Source organism: Nicotiana tomentosiformis, chromosome 8 (assembly GCF_000390325.3).
Source record: "Nicotiana tomentosiformis chromosome 8, ASM39032v3, whole genome shotgun sequence".
Lineage (NCBI taxonomy): Eukaryota > Viridiplantae > Streptophyta > Magnoliopsida > Solanales > Solanaceae > Nicotiana > Nicotiana tomentosiformis.
Window position 1 is genome coordinate 47,193,998 of NC_090819.1, and position 16,300 is coordinate 47,210,297.

Consider the following 16,300-nt stretch of genomic DNA (forward strand, 5'->3'; position numbering starts at 1 on the left):
CCTGACAGCTTTCAACATTGTGCCCCTGGGCATTGGAATGGTATTCACACCTTTTAGAGGGTCAAAGCTTCGTGCACGTGGGTCCACATGATTTGGAGGAATAAGTGCAATCATGTGATAATGCTTTAACTTCTCAAACAAGCTTGCATAAAACTCTCCTATTGGTTTAAAATTATCTTTCAACCTTTGTTCCCCTCTATACCCCTGGCTTGGATGTGGATTATGGGGCACTTGAAAATTTTGTGTAGGCTAGTGGAGATTTTGCGGTGCTGGTGCTCGCCTTCTGGGGTATCTTGGTGGCTGGACAACATGCTGAGGTGGAGCAACAGAGTATTGTGGGCTCTGAGGTGGAGCAACATAGTTATGTCGGTTCTGAGGTGGATAGTAGTGCTCAGGGGAATCATAGAAAACCAGATGAGGCTGGTCATACCTTCGAGATATTCGCCTAGGACCTCTTCTCGACCCTGATGTCATCATGGTTTCTTCATCCTTCTCATTCATGTCACTAAAGTTAGCAGATTCAATTTGGACAGCCTGAGTTGCGGCTTTGAGAACTGTTTGACTTATAATTTTGCCTGTCTTAAGGCCATTCTCAACCATTTTCCCAATTTTGATTGCTTCCGAGAAGGATTTGCCAACTGCGGACATCATGTTTTGAAAATAATCTAGCTCTTGCGCCTGAAGGAAAATAGTGATTAGCTCGTGTTCATCCATGAGTGGCTTAACTCTAGCCGCTTGCTCTCTCCATTTAATGGTATATTCCCTGAAACTTTCAGTTGGTTTCTTCTTCAGGTTTGAAAGGGAATTACGGTTTGGGACAATGTCGATATTGTATTGGAACTGTTTGACAAAATCCCGGGCCATGTCATCCCAGACATGCTAGTGAGAGGTGTCTTGATCCATAAACCATTCGGAGGCTACTCCCATAAGGCTTTCCCCGAAATAAGCCATCAGCAATTCTTCCTTTCCTCTCGCACCTCTTAGTTGATTGCAATACCTTTTCAGGTGGGCTATGGGGTCTCCATGTCCATCATACTTTTCAAATTTGGGAGTCTTGAAATCAAGTAGCAAACGAACATCAGAGAACATACATAGATCCTTGAAGGCAATACTCTTCTGACCAGCCAACCCTTGCATGTTTTTCAATTGTTATTCTAAGCTTTTCATTCTTTGGGTCATTTCTTCCTGTGCCATCTTTCGGGCAGGTTTCTCAATCTTTGCAGGAAGATCAAATAGGTGCGAGTGGTACTCAGGAGAGTGGTATTTTTCTTGTTGGGTAGCAAATTGTGACTCATAAGTTTTCCTCTGCACCACCGTCGGTTGTGGGATGGTGAAGACGGGCATAACTATAGTGGTTGTCTGATTGGTTGTCAATGGCATACTTTGGGAGCGGGCAACAGAAGTTCTAGCTGTAGTCGTACAGTTGGATAAATACTGAACCCAGGTGGATAGGATTGATCAGACAATGAAATCGGAATGGTAGTAGTCGAGATGGATGTGAACTCTGGGAAACCATGAATAGAAAAAGGCGGTCCTTGGCCATCGGCCCATGCTTGACACATTTCAGTCATTTGCTGCTTCAGTACTCTATTTTCCTCAACCACAGTAGACTCTTGTTGAACCCTCTAACCCTGAGTCTCTTGAGCACTTATAACAGCTTCGATGTCAGTTGTGAAGGCATTTTTCCTTTGGATCTTGTGTTGCCAGCTTACCACAAACCGACCACCTTAAACTTTCTTTACAATTTCAAACAAGAGACACGTTAGAATGGACTCAGTTGGTCCTTATTATTATCAAGGGTTTTTTTTTTAATTTTAAAATGGTCGATCGAACCTGATGTGGGTTGCTTATGTATCATGTGGGAACATGAATCAGATCTTGTGTAGTTCGAGAAAATCAGGAATGGAGTAAATAAACTAACTTTTATTTTTACTTTTTATATCACTCAAACAATGAAAGCGTTTAGAAAAAGAATATATATTTTTTGCATTTCGTTTCTTCTTTTTTTTTGGAATTTTTGAAAGAAAGGCTTTTAAAGAGGAAAGCAAATATATTTTGTATTTTTGGTTTTGAATTTTTTTTTTTTTGAAATTTTCGAAAAAAAAGACTTCTAAAGAAGAAAGAAATTTTTTTTTTGGATTTTTGATTATTACTTTTGGATTTTTGGGAAAAAGACTTCTAAAAAAAGGTGGATAATATTTTTTGGATTTTGATTTGATTTGTTTTCTTTTTTCGAATGAAAGACTTCTACAAAGAAAATATTTTTGGGTTAAAGTTTTTTTTTTGGGATTTTCTAAGGAAAGACTTCGAAAGAAGGAATTAAAGGAAAATATTTTTGGATTTTTAAAAATTGAGGGCCGGAACCGATGAGGTTTGCCTACGTATCTCATATCCGGTGAGAATCAGACCCGCGTAGTTCGGCCAGTTTTGACGGAATAGGGAAACATGACTTTTTGAAAATATTGGCTTATTTTCTTTTCTTTCTTTTTTTCAAAATTTTGGAAGAGTTTCGGATTTCAAATACCTACCTCTCACTCTTTTTTTTTTTATTTTTTTTTATTTTCTTTCCCTATTCTAGAAGTCAGTCAACATACAAGCTGAAACAAACAAATGCGCAAGTAGCACGTAAGATGCATCAGGATGGTCTTTTTAATTTGAGTACACCTGTCCTAGACGGACCCAACCCCTGTGTTGAATCCCCAAAGTCAAAATGCACGTGATGCAAACAAACATACCTACTAGGGATACCGCATGAGGTTATGTTATTCTAGATTTAAACCCTGGGGTATATTATTCTAGACATGGCTTACCCGAGCGGACAATTCGAGCCAGAGTGGGCAACGCACCGGGAACCAAAAGGCCATCCGGCTTTGTAACTGATATGATCCTCGTTCTAAATTAGGGTATGACACTAACAGAAAATAAGTCATGACAGCGTATACTTCCCATAAAATTTAGAAGACTCAGAGAGAAGAAGGGCATCGCAACAGTTTTATATACAATTCATGCAATATCAAAGCGATAAAAAGCGACATTTAGCACATTAGGCTCAAATACGTAAAAAAATCAGATAATAAACAAAAGCCAAGTATAACAGTTATTCTAAACTCGAATTCTGAACCCTGAACCAGAGATTCTGAGTTCTTGTCCCCAACAGAGTCGCCAGAGCTGTCACACCTCCTTTTTCCCGAAGGATAGGGGAGTTTTTCCAATTAAAGTGATATAAATCGAAATAGGATTATTTATTTAATTCAGAGTTGCTGCTTGGGATAATTATGGTGTCTCAAGTCACCGGTTTATTTTAAATCCCAAATCGAGAAAATTTGAGTTTATTTATGATCCGCGAATACAGAAGACCGGGTAAGGAATTTTGTTAACCCGGGAGAAGGTGTGAAGCACTCCCAAGTTCTGTGATTTTAGCACAGTTGCTTAACAAATTACAGTTGGCTTAAATATCTAATTATTACACGTTTTAAACCTATATGTATTACCGCTTCTATACCGCTTTTAATTATTTATAAAATTTATTTGAACGAGTCGCAATGTCGCGCACTCGTTATTTTTGTACATATTGCAAATCACGCCACGTGAAATACATCCGCGATTTATAATATATTTATTATTATTATTTGAAGTTGAGGTCAAGTCGCGTGAAACGCACACTCGAATTGGGGTTTACGTATCATGACTATGCCATGGGAACCGTACCTATAGTCATAATAATTTATTATTGATCGTGCCTAAAGCAAACTACGGTGTTTATAAGTTGTTCGTTTTCCTAAGTTTGAGATTGCAGTTAAAGGCCATGGATTATGGAAAGTCTATTGACTCTAACTGGGCGAAAATAACCCAACGTTCAAACACTTGGCTATTTAAACAAATTGCAATTATTAACACAACATAGAGGTACATACGCAATTCATTCCATTAAATTTTCCTAACCCATTTCTTGTTCAAATTTGTTGTACTGACTTATCGTTTTCAAACCGCCATGTCAAAATCATAGGTCCTTCTAGTTCAGCAGAAGGTTTACAAATTAAAAAAGACACTCTAATGAATGAAACTTAATTATGAATGATCAAATTATTTACAGAGTCGATGTGGCAACAATTCGGGTGATTATCACAATGCCATTCATATTACAATGACTATCTTCAAATCTCAGCTTTCAACACCAAACTGTTGCTACAATTTCCAGTAAACTCACAAATCAACATGTACTTCGGTGGAAACTTCACTAAATAATAGAATCACATAAGAGAAAAAGCTAGGCAGATCTGCTGAAATTAAATAATTCTCAAGTAAAAAATGTAATTAAACTTAACATGATTAGATAACCAACGCATCATTCTTATAAGGAAAGTAGGGATTTAATTAATTCAAATAGGCATCACGTTTTAATTTTATAAAGGAGAATAACAGAGATCAAGACTCGAGCATAGCCACAAAAATAACTGAACCGGAACTTAATTGTTTAATCATTTTCTAAAAGTATAAGACAGAGAAGTTTCAAACTAACCTGGTCGCACAAAAAAAAGCTAGAATAAACCAAATAAAGGCAAGAACAAATTCGAATGGAGCTCAACGACTCTAGAAACAGCAAAATCAGCGGAAATCGAACGGCAATTTGAATCGGATCTCTTTAAAACCCCGAAAGTGTAGAATAAATATAGCAATAGAAGATTAATTTCAGAAATTGCTTTTGATTCTAATCTCCCTCTGATTTTCGAGCCTTTTGTTCCAAATCTCATAAATGGCTTTTGAATTTCAGAATTGAATTCATATGCTAGTGAGTGCTTTTGAACGTGTGTGTGTGATCAGATGAGAGAGTGAAGTAGGAGGAGAGGCGGCTAGGGTTCTTTCTCAAGGGGAGGGTCTATTATGGAGGAAATTGGGAAGATAGTTCGTTTAAGGGGATGGGGAAGAAGAAACGACGTAGTTTAGATGAATATTACGTCGTTTAAAGAAGCATGTTGGACCGGGCATACATGTGGGCTGAAACGGGTATAGGGTCAAAACTGAGCGGGTATTTGGGCTTGAAAGGGCAGCCCAATTCAATTGTAAAGTCAACAGCCCTGTTCTTTCTTTTCCTTCTTTATTAGACTTTTGCAAAATTAGCCATTTTGGACTCAAATTTTAATTTAATCCAATTTGCGTGGCCAAACTATTTTATATATTTTACTTACTGATTGACTAATGACGTAATTAATTAACTAACCTAAGAATGTATTTTTTGATTTTTAGATATTTAAATAATGTATTTAACAATGTAATTAAATCCTAAAATGCAATTTAAAATCTAAAATGTTATGAAATTAAGATTTGACCATTTTTATGATTTTTATGATTTACGATATTCCTAGCATGCATAAACAATACGAATAAATGCAAAACCAAATAAAGAAAAACTCCTAAAATTCATAAAAACCATAAAAATTATTTTTTTACTATTTTTAGGAGTAATTTCCATGTGGAGCAAAATTGAGGTGCTCACAATTAGCAACCATGAGTGAATTGTATGAAAGGGAGATTTAACTAGAACGCAATAGGATTGGTGAATCGATCACAACCATGGAATATTTGTCTATACTGAATACACAACAACCATTTTGTTGCTTGATAATTTAGTTACTAGTTATAATTATTGTTTAGTATAATCACACCTTTGAACTCGAATTGGCTCGACTGAATAATAATCTTAGTGAATTTAGTGGATAGTTAATACAAGTCTCTATGGGTTCGACACTCGACTTATCATTTTATTACTTGTACGACCACGTATACTTACGTGTGTGTCTGGGAGCAACAATTACCCCTAGAGGGAGAGACCACAATCGATCAGTATATACAAAACTCACGTTCTTTCTTACAAACACGAATTTTAGCAAGTAAAGGAAATGAAGAGTGATTTACAACAGAGAAAGACTTTTCATGGAGGAAGAGATTCTTGATTGCTCTTGATGGTGGCACGGTATTGGAGTTTCGAAAGAAGTCGTGAAGAGGAGAGGGAGTAAAGTCATGGAGTGGTTTAGGGGTTTATTCTATTAAGGGTATTTCGAGGACTAAAGAATAATATTAGAGATAGAAAAGTAAAAATTTTGGATCCTGTTTGGATTAGCTTATTTGAAGTAGTTGATAAATGTTAGATGCTGAAAAGCACTTTTAAGTGCTGAAACTGATTTAATAAATAAACAGTTACATGTTTGAATATAAGTGTTGAAATTGATAATAAGTTGCTGCAGTGTTTGATAAAAAAGTGTTGATAAGCTCTTTTTCTGTTAAAATGACAATCTTAGAACTGGTTACACTTATAAGAGTGTAATTTCTTCAAAATTTTAGATTCGAGATCGATTCAAATACAAAATATTATATTTGTCATTTTATTTTAAATATAACTGTGATTAGATAAGATAATTTTTATGATAAGCATATAATCATAAGTTATATAATAATAATTAATAAATTGACCAAAAAAATTCAGTAAACAAATAAACCTAAATAGGACAAACTATTTGAACAGAAAAAACAAACACTTAATGCGTACTGTTTGTGCCAAATTAAACTAAACATTCAACTATCGTAAATATCATGGGCAATTAGATCACGAACTGCCATCCAAAAATTATTATCTCCTTCATTTTCAACATTTTTTATATTTCCAACATTGACGCGTGCAGATCTTCCAACATCAGGATCAACAAGTGGCACATATCTCTCATTCTCAGCTTCTTGGAATGCATTGTCCACTTTATATTTCTTTCTAATGTAATTGTGAATTGCCATTGTAGCCAGTACAATATCTCTTTAAGTGTCACTATGATAGAAAGGCATATCTCTCAAAATAGACCATCTTGCTTTCCATACCCCAAATGTTCACTCTACAATATTTCTACAAGAAGAATGCAAATAATTGAACATTTTTTTATGTCCACTTGGGGCTCACAATTGCCGTATTGCACCTTGATAAAATTCTGCAAAGTGGTATCTCACATTATCCCCTTTGTATGGTGCCATATATCCCTTCATATGTGAATATCCTGCATCAACAAGATAATATTTATCCCCAGATAGATATGAAAAGTTCAGTTCGGGTCTACGAAGAGCCTCACCAAATATACGATTATCATGAGTAGCTCTTTCCCACCCAGCCTATGCAAATGTAAAACACATATTAAAGTCGACAACAGCAAGAATATTTTGAGTAGGGTAACCTATGCGCCCGATATATGATATCTCTTGACCTTGAGGTAATCTTGATTTTACATGCGTGCCATCAAGTGCTCCGATACAATCCTAAAAATATATACATGGATAAATTAAATGTAATTTTACAGCAAAAGGTTTTTGAGTTATAATGTAAAAACATAATAATATACTAATTAAAAAATGGTAAATTACTTTAAAGAAAGGAAGATATCATTGGTTACATGGCTTGTGATCTCCTGTGCCATTATTATAATTTGGATGTGGTTGAATTATATCTCTTGCAAGTTTACCAATGGCCTTTAAAACACTATAAAAATGTCTATGAATTGTTTCTCCTAAGTGCTGTAAAATCTCTTGTACTCACCGATTCCCGGTACCATGTGCACAAATCATCAAGAACATCCCTAACTCCTCATACACAGACATCTCACGTGTGGGTTTAAGATCATATTTATCAGTTAGATCTTTTCTTAAATCAAGAAACACTGACTTCCTCTGTCGAAAATTTTCATAACAACGAGTCTCATTTCCATGTAATATCTCGTCGATAAATATATTCCCAATGTGTTTAGATGTACGACATGGTTCCTTGCAAATGTATTTCTCATAATATATCAATATACTCTTACATGCAATTTGAAATAGTGCCATCCATTCCTTATCTTCTTGACTTTCCTCTTCTTCATTTTTTTCATTTAACAAGTCACTTGGATGACTAAATATCAACTTGTCAATATTCCAACAGGCCATTAAACTGAAAATAAAATAGATACACATACTGTTATGAATTAAAAATAATAAATACTAACTCTAAATTAGAGAGTCATCAATTATAATAAAAAAGTATATTGTTATGAATTAAAAATGACAAATGCTAACTCTAAAGTAGATAGTCATCAATTAAAATAAAGACATATAATGTCTAAACAAAAAATAATCATACCACCATTATGTCTGAACATGACACCAAATATAAAAAAATTATAAACTTCCATGCATATAGTTTAAAGAGCAGATTAAATAATATTTAATGCCAGTGTAATATCTCACAATAACTTCTCATACTGGATTAGATGGATTGTTCGGCACGAATGATCGTCTGTGATTATACTCCAACCAAGATTACCTTGCTTCATCAGTAGATAATTTGATAAATGCATGTCGCATCTCTTTCTGTGTCACCAAGTTTACAGCACAGCTAAAAATATCACTCCCTTCAAGAATACCAGGAATATTTTCTAAAATATCCATTCACTTCTCAATGGTTGGTTCTGATGCTGCATGAGATGTGCTTTTGTTAGATATAAACTCAATTAAGGAGTGTATCTCCTCTTTTAGCGATAATGAATTATTTTTTGTATTGCGCTTTTTCACTTGACTACTACTGCCACTGCCGTCTATTGACTTCACTTTCTAAGTGATGGCTTGGGGAATGTAATTGAATCTATATTCTGCAAGTCGTAACTTTCATCACTCCTTTCATTATTCCATTGTTCTACGTCATTATCATAAACATTATTTGTTCCATCATCATCTTGTTCTAACCCAACTTCAGACTCTTGTTCTTGATTCGCTGCACGTGCTCTCTCTCCAGTGGCAATAATATCAGTAAATAGAGCATCAGAACGGAACCATATCAGAGAGAGGTCTTTGTTTCTATATTTTTTGTATTTAGAATTCTCCTATAAAAATTTAAAATTGCTTTAAGTAAACAAAGGATATTAAGAATTAAAAGAGTTATTAAATAATTATAGAAAAACACAAGCAATTGTCACAACCCAAAATCCGACTAGTCGTGATGGCACCTAGCCCAACCCGTTAGGTAAGCCAATTAACCACTAACCAATTCTAATAATAATTAATAAATTAATTAAGTAAAGAAATATCTGAATCTAATACATTCCCCAAGAACTGGTAGTACAAATCATGAACTTCTAAGAATAGAATTTACAAAGCGGAAATGAAATAAATACATAGTCTATTTGAATAGTACATAAATAGAGTTTTACAAATCTAAAGCTACCACGAACAAGAGGCAGCTATAGCCGGGATGCAGTTATATCTTCAATCCAGCTCCCATCGAACACAGCAACAACAACAGCCAACATCTGCACGCAAGGTGCAGAATTATAGTATGAGTACAACCGACCCCATGTACTCAATAAGTAACAAACCTAACCTTATGTTGAAAGTAGTGACGAGCTTGTACCAAGGTCGGGTCCCAACTTCAATAACCAATAATAGTTCATAACAACATAAAACAAGTAATACCAGAAGTAACTCAACAATCAAATGTTCAACAAAACATGATTTCTGAAAATAGTTCCGCCTTTCGAGTACTTCAATCAAAAACCCAAATCTTTTACCAGAGTTACCAAAAATATGAATAAGTTTGAAGACAATAATTTTCCCAAAATCCTTTCCATAATAAATAAGATGTTTCATTTTTCTTTCCAGATAACCAGTGTAAAACAAATGCATCACTATGCCCATCTGTCAACATGTGTGAGAAATCATGAATGATGTTAACGTACAGCATGAAGAAAATACATCTTTATGTATGTATGTCATGTGTGCATGTCAATGCAATGCATCTCAGAGATGAACTCATGTACTCACACTCTCAGAGTACTCAATCTCACTGTCTCGCATTCTCTCTCACTATGCTCAAGGCTCAGCACACTCAATCACTCAGCACTGTATAATACCCACTGCGGCGTGCAGCCCGATCCACATATATATAGTTGACTGCGCTCACTGGGGGTGTGCAGACTCCGAAGGGGCTCCTTCAGCCCAAGCACTATATTGTTGCGGCGTGCAGTCCGATCCAATATTGTTGCGGCATGCAACCCGATCCAATATTGTTGCAGCGCGCAACCCGATCCTATATATATATATCCCAAAGGCTTGTTGCGGCGTGCAACTCAATCCATATAAAATATAATCAATATCATATGCTGCGGCGTACAGCCCAATCCCAGAAGGTCACTCTCACTCAGGCCCTCGGCCTCGCTCAGTCGTCAATCTCTCCAGTCTCACTCACGGGCTCACAATGCCATGAAACTAGCCCGATAACAATGATATGATGTATCAATAAACAGCAACTGAGACTGAGATATGATATGAATGCATGAATATGACTGAGTACAATATATCAATGATATCAGTTAGATGACAACAAGAAATGACCACTATGGGTCCTAACAATATCAGCATAAAGCCTAAACATGATATTTAGCATGATTGATAGCTTAACTACTTTATCACATTGTGATAACAGAGATATCAACAAAATAAGGCCACTATACAGTGCCATGGAAACAACGGAATCACAATTCACAGGGTGCATGCCTACACGCCCGTCACCTAGCATGTGCGTCACCTCAATACTAATCACATAACACATATTTTGGGGTTTCATACCCTCAGCAGTAAGATTAGAAGAGTTATATACCTCGAACAAGCCAATACCAATGCCGAGCAAGCCAAGCGATGCTCCAAAGATACCATCTCACGCGTTCTGACCTCCGAACGGCTCGAAACTAACAAAAAACAACTCAAATGCACCAAACAATGCTAAAGGAACCAATCCCTATCGAAAAAGATCAAATCTTGAATCAAAAGCCCAAAATCGGCCAAAAGCCCAACCCGGGCCCGCACCTCAGAACCCAGCAAGATTTACAAAATCCAACAGCTCATTCAATTACGAGTCCAACCATACTAGTTTTACTCAAATCCGCAATTCGATGTTCAAAACACAAAAATTTATATTATGAAACTTTAGGCCAAAACCCCCAATTTCTTCTTTAAAATTCATCAACCAAACGCTAAAATCGAAGATAGATTCATGAAATATAATCAAAACCGAGTAGAGAACACTTACCCCAATTCATAGGGTGAAAATTTCTTCAAGAATCGCCTCAATCCGAGCTCCATAGCTCCCAAAATGAAAAAAATGGTTGAAACCCTCGAAATAGAGTACTTTATAATCACTTAGCGAATCAATGAATCGCGATCGCGAAGAAGAAAATGCACTGCCCCTGAAAATACACTACGCGATCATGTAATAAGCTATGCAATAGCGAAGCACAAACTTCTCAGTCTCGAAAATAACCTACGCGAACGCAGCCCCAGGCTCGCGAACGCGATGAAGAAGCCATGAAGACCTGCCCAGCTCAGCTCTACAATTCGAACGCGTGAACACCTATGCGAATGTGATGCTCGATCTGCAGTAACCTATGCGAACGCGGAAACTCACCCGGGCCCCTCGGGATCACGTCCAAACATACCAACAAGTATCATAACATAACACGGACCTAGTTGAGGCCTCAAAACACACATAACAACATCGGAATGACGAATCACTCTTCAATTCAAATTCAATAAACTTTGAAACTTTAAACTTCCACAACCGATGCCGAAACCTATCAAATCACGTCCGATTGACCTCAAATTTTGCACACAAGTCACATTTGACATTACGGGCCTGCTCTAACTTCCAGAATCGGAATCCGACCCCGATATCAAAAAGTCCACTCCCGGTCAAACTTTCCAAAATTTTAACTTTCGCCATTTCGAGCCAAATTCAACCACGGACCTCTAAATCACTATCTGGACGCGCTCCTAAGTTCAAAATCACCTGACGGAGCTAATGGAAAATCAAAATTCTAATCCGAAGTCAAATGCTAAAAGGTCAAACTTGGTCAACTCTCCCAATTTAAAGCTTCAATAATGAAATTCATTCTTCCAATTCGATTCCGAAATACCTGAAAACCAAAACCGATGATTCACATAAGTCAAAATACATCATACGGAGCTACTCACACCCGTAAATAACAGAGCGAAGTGCAAATGCTCAAAACGACTAGTCGGGTCGTTACAGCAATGTACCTTTATTTTTTGCTCCCACCAATCATCACCTGCAATAATAATTTTTCTTGTGGGATCCCATCCTAAACCTGTCTCACCTCTCATTAACTGTTTAAAAAGAGTCCACTCGGATTTCATATGATCCTAATGGTTTTTCATTTGTTTTCTAGTATATTGTAAACCCATCTTCTTATTAAACTCATTTACCATATTCTTCCCTCCATCTTTCGACAAGTAAGTGTTTGGCCTATTTCCTTTTCTAACTTTTTGCTCACATAATTCAATGAATTTAATGTGTGCATATTCATCCCACTTAGCATTATTTTGTCCCAAAATAGTATCCGCCATAATTGAATGTAAATAATCTGAAGAGAATACAACATTTAGTTTATCCGAATTGAAAATTAGATGACAAATACCAATAGAAAGATCATTGCAACACAAGTTCAAAAAGATGCAAATATGACAACAAAAAGGAACGAAATACAGATATGCACGAGAGGTATGAGAATTAGCAAAAAGATAACCTTACTAGAAAGTAACAGTCTTCTTTTCTTTTTCGGAACCTGATCTTGAATGTTTTGCATAACAAGGAGCTCTCTATATGACATGTCTGATGTAAATTCTTTTTATATGACAAGTTCCTCCTCATAATCATATCTCAGAAGATTAAGATTATTGATAGAAAATTTGTTATATTTTTGGAGTGATTCCTCAGAAGACCGTTAAATCCTTAATTAAGCTTAGCAATATCTATATGATCTAGCTAGCTAGATTTTGCTTTGACCACTGCTCTCATAAAACGATCTAATTCAGAAAGTGAATCTGAGAGTCCAATTTCTTTATATTCCCGCTAGTCATGTTCATTCACTTGTAATTTCAAAAATTTCTTCACTTCCTTTTCCATATGAGTTGCCTGCTAAGCGTGGCTACTTTTTGCAACTTTATATAACTAGATAAACTATAGAATGGCACAGTTTTCCAACTTCTGATTTATCTTTGATATTCTGTAATAGGACACTAACCTACTTGAATACATAATCACCGAGGAAACGTCATTGGAGCATCAGGTCTCTTTACTTTCAATTCCAATTAGCCCGTATGAATAAAACTATGAACAAGAGATATATTAGAAGTATAGAACATAGTTTGAACTGAAAAGAGGTTTAAATATGTAGGCTAGGGTTCCTATAATATTACAATAAGATTTGTAATTCAAAATATAAATTTCAGTTTTAGTAGTTAATATTAGTTATCAGAACAATACTGCAACAAGATAGTTGAAGACCTAATGCATAACTTTATAGGATTCATCAGGGAGGACACTAGTATTTACATAAATACAAATATGCAAAGAAATAGAGAATTTGCTTACCTCAAATATTAGTGAGAATTGCAGACTTGAAGAGGCAGAGGGTTTAGGTTTGAATCAATACGTGAGGCGGTGAAGAAATAGGTTTGACATAGGGATACGTGAGTTTTGTTTTAAAAAGCATTATTTTAGGGATAAAATAGTAAAAATCTTGGTCAAATTTAAAGTGCTTATAAGCTAAAAAATCATAAGTTGGGGGTGACCAGCTTTTGGCTTATTTTTGGCTTATACGCACTTTTAACTTTGCCAAACACGTAGATAAGCCGAAAAGTATTTATAAGCTAATTTGACCAGCTTATACGCTTAGCCAAACACCCTCTTGGTCAAACAAAAAGTTCTTATAAGCAGAAAAATCATAAGTTGGGGATGACCAACTTATGGCTTTTGGCTTATGCTTATAAGCCCTTGACTTATAAGCACTTTTAATTTTATCAAATGCGTAAATAAACCGAAAAGTGCTTATAAACTAGTTTGACCAGCTTATAAGCTTAGCCAAACACCCTCTAAATCTGACAACTAGTTTTCCCCACGACATTGTAGAATTTCCACCTCTTAAACTTAAACAATTTTTAATGTTCGATAAGAACAAAACAAATGGCACAATCATAGTTGATTATAGTTATAACTTACGAGTAACAGTTGAGAATTTTTATTTAGTACTACTATGGAGTAGGGATGAAAAGAATTAACAAAATTGTCAAATTATTTAGGACAACTAAGCATTCAAAACCAAGATATAATTATGTAACGACCCCACCGATCATTTTGATCATTTGCATTTCCGTTCGGTGGTTCGAGGTTGCGAGTAGCTTAATATGATATATTATGACTAGAGTGTATGGTCGGTTTCAGTTTTTGAGCTGTTGGGGATTGATTTGGACTAATGATTCTCATTTTAGAAGCCTTAAATTGGAAGAGTTGACCAAATTTGACTTTTGCGTATTTGATCTCGGATCGGAGATTTGATGATTCCGCTAGATCCGTATGGTAATTTTGGACTTAGGCAAATGTCGGGATGTGGATTTGGAGGCTCCTAGGTTATTTTGGCTTGAATTGACAAGGTTGAAAAGTTGGAGGTTTGGAAGGTTGATAGGTTTGGTCGAGAGTTGACTTTACAGATATCGAATTCGGATTGAGATTTCGGGAGTTGGTATAGGTCTGTTGTATCATTTGGGACTTGCATGCAAATTTTGAGATAATTCCGGGTTGATTTCATATGGTTCGACATGAGTTTTGAAAGTTGAAAGTTTATTAGTTCATTAGGCTTGAATCGGGGTGCAATTCATAGTTTTTATGTTGTTTGTCATGATTTGAGGCCTCGAGTAGGTCCGTGTTATATTTTGGGATTGGTTGGTATGATTGGACGGGGTCCCGAGGGGCTTGGGTGCGTTTCAGATTGATTTCAGACCATTTTGGAGGTTGCATGAGCTGCTGGTTTCTCTGAGTTTTCAGGTGCTCCAGTTGAGCTTCGCGATCACAGGAGCACAGATGCGATCGCAATGGGTATTTTGTCAGTTGGGCTCATTGTTCATCGCATTCACGAGGGAGCCATCATGCTCGTAGATAAGGGAATCTGGGCTGGATAAACTTGTCCTTCGAGTTCGCAATCGCATTTCAGCAAAGGAGCTGGGGGTTTCGGTCAACGCGTTCGCGATGGTCTGATAGAGTGGAGCTACACGTTCTTGGGGCAGGAGTCACATTCGCGAAGTGCTTTTGCTGGCAGTGCTACTTTTCTTCTACGCGATCATGAGGGATATGCAGCAATCACGATGCATATAACTGGCAGTGCTTATAAGTACTCTATTTCGAGGGCTTTTGTTATTTTATCATATTTTGAGTTAGAGAGTTCAGTTTTGGGCGATTTTGGAGGGGATTTTCATGATTTGGATTGGAGTAAGTATTTTTTACTTAGATTTGGTTATATTTCATGATTCCAATCTCGATTTTAGTGTTTGATTGATGATTTGAATTGGAGAAATTGAGAATTTTAGTAAAAACTTTTTTAAAACATAAATTGATGATTTGAAGGCCGATTTGAGGTCAGAATTAAATTATTTTGGTATGGTTGGACTCGTATTTGAATGAGTGTTCAAAATTTATGAGTTTTGTCGGGTTTCAGGGTACAGATCCCGAGGTTGACGTTTTGGTTGGCTTTTTTATTCTTATTCAAGATCGAATCTTTATTATTCGGAATAGTTTTCTATGGCTTTTATTTATGATATTAAGTTATTTTGAATAGATTTGAGCCGTTTGTAGGTTGATTCACGCGAAAAGGAGTTATTAGTAGATTTATTTAGCTTCTTTGAGGTAAGTATCTTGCCTAACTTCTTGTGGGGGAAACAACCCCGTAGGATTTGATCTAATTGTATTATTTGAATTATGTAAAAGATTTGTACACGAGGTGACGAGTATGTACCCGGGCTTATATATCGAAATTGACCGATTTAGACTCTTAGGTTATAACTATGCTTTTAATTGAAGTTGTTGTTATATGGAATATCATTCATTGTCGATTTATTTCCCGTTTTATTTTATTGTTGTTGAAATTCTTTTATACACTATTGAAGTCATGGGCAATGCTTTATTGTGATATTGGTATTATTATTTTGGCAATATTATGGCATATGTGGAAATATTGCGGGGATTGGTTGTTGTTGTGCGGGACATAAGGGTGGAATTTCATTATTGGCGATTGTGTAGAGCGATACGGGTGGCTATTAATATACTGTTTGGGTGGATATTGTGTTATTGTTTGGATGGAGTGATACATGTGACTATTGTGTTATTGTTGGGGCAGAGCAATATGGGTGACTATTGATATATATTATTTTGGCGAAGCAATACGGGTGGCTA

General features: G+C 36.1%; 1 protein-coding gene and 1 long non-coding RNA gene across 2 annotated transcripts; one reads left to right on the plus strand and one right to left on the minus strand.

Annotated features, from left to right (window-relative positions):
* Window positions 1-262: 262 nt before the first annotated feature.
* LOC138896859 (uncharacterized) lies at window positions 263-547 on the plus strand. Its single transcript, XR_011410315.1, has 2 exons — window positions 263-347; window positions 378-547. It is a non-coding gene; the product is annotated as an uncharacterized lncRNA (long non-coding RNA).
* A 6,392-nt stretch (window positions 548-6,939) lies between these two features.
* On the minus strand, window positions 6,940-8,457 carry LOC138897420 (uncharacterized). The gene is made up of 4 exons (XM_070183388.1): window positions 8,333-8,457; window positions 7,571-7,960; window positions 7,290-7,293; window positions 6,940-7,149 (listed from the first exon to the last, which is right to left on the minus strand). Exons 1-4 carry the CDS (start codon window positions 8,455-8,457, stop codon window positions 6,940-6,942), a joined length of 729 nt encoding a protein of 242 aa, XP_070039489.1.
* Between the last annotated feature and the right edge of the window lie 7,843 nt (window positions 8,458-16,300).

Excerpts from the sequence above, each read along its gene's own strand:
- LOC138897420 (XM_070183388.1), bottom strand. The coding sequence starts at position 8,457 with ATGGATATTTTAGAAAATATTCCTGGTATTCTTGAAGGGAGTGATATT. Across the intron at positions 7,961-8,332 it reads TTATCTACTGATGAAGCAAG|TTTAATGGCCTGTTGGAATA; the intron begins GTAATCTTGGTT and ends TTTTATTTTCAG.